The sequence below is a fragment of the Cydia fagiglandana genome, chromosome 6 (genome assembly GCF_963556715.1).
Source record: "Cydia fagiglandana chromosome 6, ilCydFagi1.1, whole genome shotgun sequence".
NCBI classification, from domain to species: Eukaryota; Metazoa; Arthropoda; class Insecta; order Lepidoptera; family Tortricidae; genus Cydia; species Cydia fagiglandana.
The window spans coordinates 4,774,955-4,783,639 of NC_085937.1; the positions used below are offsets into that span (position 1 = coordinate 4,774,955).

General features: G+C 36.3%; 1 protein-coding gene across 1 annotated transcript in view; it reads left to right on the forward strand.

Moving 5' to 3' along the window:
• LOC134665023 (NADPH oxidase 4-like) overlaps positions 1-8,510 on the forward strand; it is a 29,451-nt gene extending 20,941 nt beyond the window's left edge. The window contains exons 8-12 of the mRNA XM_063521794.1: positions 4,569-4,703; positions 5,170-5,276; positions 5,402-5,524; positions 7,607-8,050; positions 8,339-8,510. Coding sequence (XP_063377864.1) covers positions 4,569-4,703; positions 5,170-5,276; positions 5,402-5,524; positions 7,607-8,050; positions 8,339-8,459 — 930 coding nt within the window. The 3' untranslated portion in view covers positions 8,460-8,510. The remainder of the gene's footprint in view (positions 1-4,568; positions 4,704-5,169; positions 5,277-5,401; positions 5,525-7,606; positions 8,051-8,338) is intronic.
• Positions 8,511-8,685: the final 175 nt, after the last annotated feature.

Consider the following 8,685-nt stretch of genomic DNA (forward strand, 5'->3'; position numbering starts at 1 on the left):
TTCGTGACTATAGATATTATATATTTATTATATTTAACGTAGGTATTCTATATATTTGTTATATTGTTAATTCCAAATTTTATCTTATATTATTTATTTTCGCCCTCTTTTATAATTTGATTGACTTTCCTCTAGTCTATTGTACTCAGTGCTATATTTGTCTACCGTTCTTCTTCAATTCTCATCTACTCAAAGGTTAACTGGAAGAAATCCCTTAAAGGGATAAGTTCGCCTTTGTACTGCCTATCCTGTGCCATAAATTTGTGTTTTGTGTTTTGTACAATAAAGAGTTTATACATACATACATAAATAATAAAATACACATGTATTTATACATATATATTATATTTAGGTATAAGAGTAACATATGTATTACAGAAACTAATAGAAATATACAACGGTTGTTATCTAATATTATTACGATTGATACATTTACTCAAAAAGATTAACATAAATAAATAAAACCCTCGCCACATTTAATCATCATCATATCTTAAAGAAAAATCCGCATCATCGCATGGGTAGCATTGATCATTCTCCGCTCTCGCCTTATGTGGCTCAGCAGAAATCAATAGTTGCATAGTTTCTGACAGAAATAATTTAACTCGAGGTTTCGTTATTTTTCTCGTACTGCTGATAAGCGGATCGGAGGTCAGAAGCAACTTATGGTAAATGTCTTATGGTAATGTAGATTGCAGTATTCTCTAGAAAACTTTCGGGCATGATATGGCCGAAAGTGTTTGTTTCGGGCTTCTGCAGCTTCCTCCGAAAGTTGTCCAAAGGGAACTATTAAGGTTTCAATAATACATATGTAATTCTGCCATGGATCAGTATTTTGTGCATTGTCGGTGTCATCGGATGCCACTCATATAAATTTATATAAAGCTTTGCCGTTTCCAGAGCGTATGAGCGGAGCGTCGGAGCTACTTTCCAACCAAGATTCATTAGATATCAGAAAATTTTCCACAATGCGACGCGACTGATTCAAAATGTGAAATTTTACGCTTCATGTTCTTTTTTTCTTCATCTCCGTCAACTGAGCGCATAAGGAGATAATTTTCCAAAAAGTCCAATTTTTCAGCTATTGACTGAAAATTCTGTTCATTTAACTTATCAGACAGGTATTTTCAAGTCACAACTTTTAAACCAGAGGCATTTGATGAACCTAGAATAACAGAAAAGACATTTTAACGCTAATGAAAAAAAAAACGTAATAATTTGCTATTTCCGAAAAAAAAATTTGAAACTCGATATTTTACAAAGTGCCCAAAAGTGCCCTCCAATTTTTTCATAAAATGTAAAGATATGTTTGATTTATAGAATGACATAAAAAATATCACTGGGACGGGCCCGGAAGTTTAGTATTTTCACAATTGAATATGAAAAAATAACAAAATTTTCATCAAGAAAAGGGTCATGTTTAGTGGGTTATATATATATCATAAAATAAATATTTCTAATTCGACATAATTGAAAATAATAGAAACTTACCTGAATTTTCGATATCCATCACTTTCACTGAGAAATAAACTCCACAAAAATAAATATTGGCTTAGAAATGTTTGCTTCGGATAACAGTGCTAAGAACCGCGCGTGCAACGTATGTGATGACTGAGTTTTGAGAACCTGGTAGATTACCTACGTAACTGATAAGGGTGGTGGTGTGGTGGGATTAATTCCGTGATAGTGTGGTGTTATTCGAGAACTAATTAGTTTTGCGATAAGCCGACTTTTAAAAAGTTGACTTTTGGCGGCCTAAATCGCGATTTCCAACCTATGTGCTGCGTGGGCTATCAAATCCGCTGCAGACTTTGTTTGGTGCGACTATATAAATTATATTTTTCTTTTTGCCTATGTCCGTGGTCTATATAAAATATAGCAGTACGACTTCATATATACAAAGCTAATAAATTACAAAAATAGTGAATACCCCATCTGCAATACCGTTGAGGCATGCAGTGTTTTATAGATTTGTCAGTCTTCTATATTTCAGCATAATTCCTTACTAATTTTGTCAATATTTACTTACTACGTTTGACGGTTACCGTTTTATATAGTCATTTCACCACAAGATAATTATTGGGTTCGAATACTTCATTTGACCTGCGCACTAGTTAGGACATTATTCAGATTATAGCGACTGCCGAAAATATTTGTACCTACCAATAATTCGCTTTGTTCCTAATAGCCCCGCGACATGAAACCAGCAAACTATAGAAGGGGCATTTAAATCAAGTATAATAAAATGTTATTGATTTGATATGCATATGATTCTTCTCTCTGCTTTGCACTTCAATCAGTAAAATAAAGCATTAACCCGAGTGCCACAGAACACACGATCCGAAGTCCAAGGCTTACGCTGACCGCCATAAGTAGGTACTCGTAACATTGGTAAATTAAAACAAATAAATGACGGTCGGTACCAGTGATGAGCGTCAGCCGCGCTAGGAGCGTGTCTTTTAGAAATGCAACGGATAGTTGTTTGGCCGGATACCGGATACCTGATATTCGGTCTGACCATCGGCCGAATATCCGGTATCCGGCCCCCGAATATTCGGCTAACGGAATTATACCTACATTTCGGTTTTTCAGGTGCGCATTCTGCAGGTTTGACCTGTTTCCTAGTGACTGTTCTCGCGGACACATTTCTAGTGGAATCTCAATGGAAATGTTTAAATTGTTTTAAAATAATAAACAAGTACGATTATGACCTTGTCTGTTTCTTAAATCTAATTTGTTTACTCCAAAATCAAGCATTGTTACTATCCGATATCCGGCCGAATAGTAAAATAATGGCCAGATAGGCCGGATACCGGATAGTAACCGAATATCCGGTGCATCTTTAGTGTCTTTCGTAGCCGAGGCGTAAGAGTACCTAATGTCAAATACATATCATATCTACATCAGATATTTAAAATAAAAATGCCACTTCAGGCAGTTATCCCGCCATCAGTCGCAAACGTTCCGCGATTTGGTCCAATAACCGATTAAACTTTGCATAATCCCCAACTACGTAGATCTGAATACATTGTATGGCTTCCGGGACGTGATTTTAAATTGAAATCGCATTAATATTGGATTTTAAAAGCTATGAAAATGAATTAGTCGTGTGACTTTCGATCGATAAAAACGCTTCTGGGACATATATGATAGTTTCCCAGTCATGTACAGAAATACAGAAGTGCCTTGAGCTTTTTATTAAGTATAGATAAGTACGCTCTTCTTGATGTTCTTGTCTTTTTGTTCCTATTTATTTTGTAGACTTGTATATGTAGGTATACATTAAACATAATTTCCCATAATTATCTGAATAGCTTTTATTAAATACCGGCATAAATATATGGCCTAAAAATAAATACCGGCATAATATTGTAAATTGTAAGCATTTATTAATATAATTATCGAGTGGTCTTACAAGAAATACAAACTTTTGGTGCTTGTTGTTCTTACGACATAATTTGCTAGTTGGGTACCTATATGTTGTAACTCGGTAGTCGGTACTACGACTACGGTCTACTCTAATATGTCTGAGGTACAATTTGTCGGAAATACAGACGCCGGTAGGGAATTCCACTTCCTTTTCACAAAGTAAATGTGGACAGTTAATGCTTCGTCGAATAAGAAGCTACTTTGAAGATATGACGGAAATGGCATATACCTATTTTTTTCCCGATAGGTAGGTTTTTGGGAAAAAAGTAGATCGCTTTGTGTATCTTTTGCTGTTTATACATTTGATATCAGTAAGTATATACGAAATTTTGAATTTTATTAATTAATTTTGTTATGATAGGCTGACTCTAGATGTCGTCTACGAAATTAACGCGTGTTTTGGTAAGAAAACTGATATATGGAGTTACCACTCTTTCTTTGCTTATATGACTCTACTGTAGTATGATATTTGAGTAGAATAAATGGAGCATTCCATGAAATTGTCTACCGTTGTCCCGTAAAAACGCGAAGTTTCTAAAGATTTAAAGGTATAAGAGATTCCTTTTCTATGACAAATGGTCAAAAATATGCACAGAAAAATAATCGCCTGCTTTAAATGCCGAGAAAAAAGTCGCAACACAGGAAATAAAATGCGTTTGTACGGGACAGCCCGTGGAATGCTCCAAATTAGTCTTATATTAGCGCCCGTTTTTGATATACGACTCCCAAACAACGAACGTTAACATGGCGCAGTCGGTAGGATACGAACTTGCATTTCCAAGGGGAATCTGATTTCCAACTTTAACACCCAAGTTATAAATGATCTTTTTTATTCCCGAAAATTATGGACAAACGAGCCTAATACTTTCTGACTATACCTAAACTAAACTATATAAATAAGACAAAACCTAAATCTAAACCAGTTAAGATTCAATGTCCACCATACTATGCGAACCGAAAGACACGTTAGAAGCTATCTGTGTACGAATCACATTTGCACAGTTGTTAAAAATATCGGACATATTTTTCCAGGGAATCCTAGTTCACATGTAAACCGTCACTATTTTTAAGTTTTTGTTTAAATGAATGTAACCATGAAATACGTGTTTTTAAATAAATTTTAATCAAATTATTTTCAGGTAACGCACATGGCAGGGCGCACGCTCAGCCTGACCCTGTGTTACGAGGATTTCAGCTGCCGCGCGGGGCAGTACGTCCTGCTGCAGTGTCCGGACATCTCCCGCCTCGAGTGGCACCCGTTTACTGTTGTTAAAGTAAGTACTGAGGAGCCATCTCCCCCATCTGTATAGTTTTAATTAATGCCTAACTTTATCGTATACTTGCAACCCGCCCCGGCTTCGCACTGGTTACACAAAAACATAACAAATTACACACCTAAACCTTCCCCAAGAATCACTCTATTGATAAGTGAAAACCGCATGAAAATCTGATTAGTAGTTTTTGAGTTTATCGCGAGCATACAGACGCAGGTGTAGTGATGTTCCAAGGGCTTTCTAGCACTGATACCCACCTTAAAAATATCTAAGATGTATAATAATTTCGAACATGAACTGAAAAAAATCGCAAATAAAAATAAGCGTTATTATCCAATTTTTATCCTTAAACCAGCAACGTGTAAATAACTATTTTTTTTTTCATTTCTCCTGTCGAGGATAAATACGCCGAAGAATTATTGTTTTTAAAAATCATATAACATTTTAAAAATGATTTTTGTTTCAGGTTCCTACATCTAGTCAAAGAAATTTTATTGTTTGGATAAGAGTGAAGGGTGATTGGACTGAGGCACTAGAGATGCTACTGTTGCAGAACGGACCAAACAATCTCAGGTGAGTCTTATCGCAACTACATAAAGTGCATTGCATTAATTTATGAACTTATGTTGGTATTTCTGGACTCTAATCTTCTAAAGCTCTCTCTCACCTCGGCCGTTCAACTCACACTCCTATTGCAGTATCCTAGTGGACGGGCCGTTCTCGTCGCCGATGGAAGCGGCCCGGAGCCAGCGCGTGGCGGTGTGCGTGGCGGCGGGTGTCGGCGTCACTCCCTTCGTGTCGCTTTTGCATCACATGCTGCTGTAAGATTCATAACTGTTGTAAACTCTATAAAGAGTGTCGCAACTGGCGACCGATATCGTGTGAGAGATTCACGGCTCGATTCGGGAAATGAATAAGAGATGCACTAGATATGAAATAGTTAAGATATGTGACGTTCCTCGGCAAAAGGTACCTTATGGCGGCTGGCACCGCGATTCGGGAAATTAATTAGAAATTCACTAGATATGAAATAGTAAAGTTATGTGACGTTCCACGGCAAAAGGTACCTTATGGCGGCTGGCGCTTACGTCGCTTAGCGCCACAATAATATTGGAGCGACGTTAATAATCGTAAGCGCCAACCGCCATAAGGTAGGTACCTTTATCCGTGGGACGTCACATATCTTTACTATATCGTATCTAGTTAATCTCTAATTCACTTTCCGAATCGCGCCGTCAGGCATGCTTTATATTTTGCGGAACCATCTATTACGCTATAAAGTCCCAAGTTTGTGTAATCAAAGAAACCTTTAAGTTGTACTACAGGTACTCTCACGAAACATTTACCTACTCAACTAAGGTAAACGTACTGGTGTTCGACGCGGTCCCATCCCAGTACATGTCATCTTGAAACTTAAGTCATTGTCAATAGAGGTGACAGGAATCACAGGAAGGTGTCACCTATTGGTCATTAGCATGTCGAGCACTAGTACGTTTACCTTATAAGTACCGTAGTACCTATTTACTTTTGGCTACAAATATAATGACCACCAAAAAATACTTTGGTACCCTAAATAAAAAAATCATGCTTACCAAAAAAAATTACTGAACACCAAAAAAATAAGGCCTAAAATTACAAATGTACCACCATTTTAATTACGACTGCACTTCAAATTGTATTCGAATACCAAATATATTGAATGATTACCAAAAATCATTAATGATCACCAAATCTTGAAGACCAAATAAATGCGATATTTTCACCTAAATAAACCACTATGATACCAAAAAATTTATACATATTACCAAATAAAGTAAAATGATGCCAAAATTACTAGCCCCTCCCGCTCAACCCCCGTACCCCGCACCGCATAACTTAGGTAGGCATACTGAAATGCTACTAGAAAAGTATGTTAGGTTAGGTTTGTACTGCTATCAGTTAAGTGGGCTAGGTTAACACTGCGACCCTTACAGAAACGAATTGCTACTAGAAAAGTGGGTTAGGTTAGGTTTAAACTGCGACCCTTACAGAAAAGAAATGCTACTAGAAAAGTGGGTTAGGTTAGGTTTGAACTGCGAACCTTACAGAAACGAAATGCTACTAGAAAAGTGGGTTAGGTTAGGTTTGAACTGCGAACCTTACAGAAACGAAATGCTACTAGAAAAGTGGGTTAGGTTAGGTTTGAATTGTGACCCTTACAGAAACGTAATGCTACTAGAAAAGTGGGTTAGGTTAGGTTTGAACTCCGACCCACACAGAAACGAAATTCTACTAGAAAAGTGGGTTAGGTTAGGTTTGAACTGCGACCCTTCCAGATAAGAAATGCTACTAGAAAAGTGGGTTAGGTTAGGTTTGAACTGCGAACCATACAGTAAACGAAATGTTACTAGAAAAGTGGGTTAGGTTAGGTTTGAACTGCAACCCATACAGAAACGAAATGCTACTAGAAAATTTTGCTTTGCTTTAATAGGATAGCAAGATTTAAAAATTTGGTTATAATTTTACATTAAAATGGAGTTCTAATTTTGGTGGTCATTTACTATTTTTGGGTTTACAATGATTATTTTGGTGTCATTTTATTTAATAGGATAGCACGATGTAAAAATTTGGTTCTCAATTGACATTAAATTGGGGTTTGAAATTTGGTAATTATTTACAATTTTTGGGTTAATAATGATTAATTTGGTGTCATTTCCTTTAATAGGATAGTAAAATGTAATAAAATTGGTAATCATTTCACATTAAAATGGTGTTACAATTTTGGTGATCATTCATTATTTTAGGGCGGTAAAGTAGATTTTTTTGGTATTAAATTTTATTAAATCTGGTGATCAGTTAAATAGCAGCCTTTACTTTTCACGATGTCTGGAGTGAAGGATTCAGTTCTCAATTCGTTGTTTCAGAAACCCAACAAGTCGCTTACCCGGACGAATTCACTTAATATGGATAGTCCGACACGAAAAAGAACTGACATGGCTGACAGAGCTCGCCACCAAAACCCTCACAGAACTCAGAAATGCCAACAAACCTGACCGGCTGCATCTACAACTCTACGTTACAAGTACAGTCCAAAATGTACCAAGTCTTCATACCAATAAAGATCAAATTTCAACACACGTTGTACTCCTCAACGAAAAAAGCTCTCTAACTCGAGTAGTTACTAATGATAAAGCGACTCTTCTCACACCAAATGTAAAGAGACGAGATTATTTACATAATGATACGAAAGACGGAGTGAGTGAAGATTATAGTATAGCGAAAGAGTTTCCCCATTTGGCGTGCAGGGTGAGGAGAGGCAGGCCACATTGGGATCAACTGTTTGATTCCTGGGTGCATCTATATCCAGAGTAAGTTACACTTTAAGAAGTTTCTTTGATTGTTATGTATACTCTTTATGACGTAATAAAATACTTATCGAACATTTTGTTAAATGGGGTTACCTACTTAAATAAATCGCAGTTAGGAAACTGATTGCCCCTTTTACGACTTTAGATCACTGTTCCAAATTCAACTCAAAATTGAATTTTTCGTCGTCGACTTGAAATATTTATTTTATTATAAATCCCTGTCGAAATAAAATGAGAGTCCTCCGGTATGACAAAACAATACTTATGTTATGTTGTATTTGTTTACAGGGATCACCTGAACGTATATTGCTGCGGACCAAAGAAATTAGTGAAATTGTTAAGAAACAAATGTAAACAGATCTCGAGAGGCAATACAAAATTTACATTCGTACATGAAGGATTCTCTTGATAAGTAATGCTTACATTTGTATTGAAATGCTATTAAAATTGTTTAATGAAAGGAGTTTCTTTTTTTCCTATCCAATACAAATCCAAGCCAATATTAAACTTTCCTAATTGCGTACTTATGGAGCAGTTACAAGCTGACCTTGATGAGCTTTTGCCGAGTTATGGTTAATGTCTGTGTAGCATTATGCTAACTGCCTAGTGCATTAAACTTAGTAAAAGTCAAATTA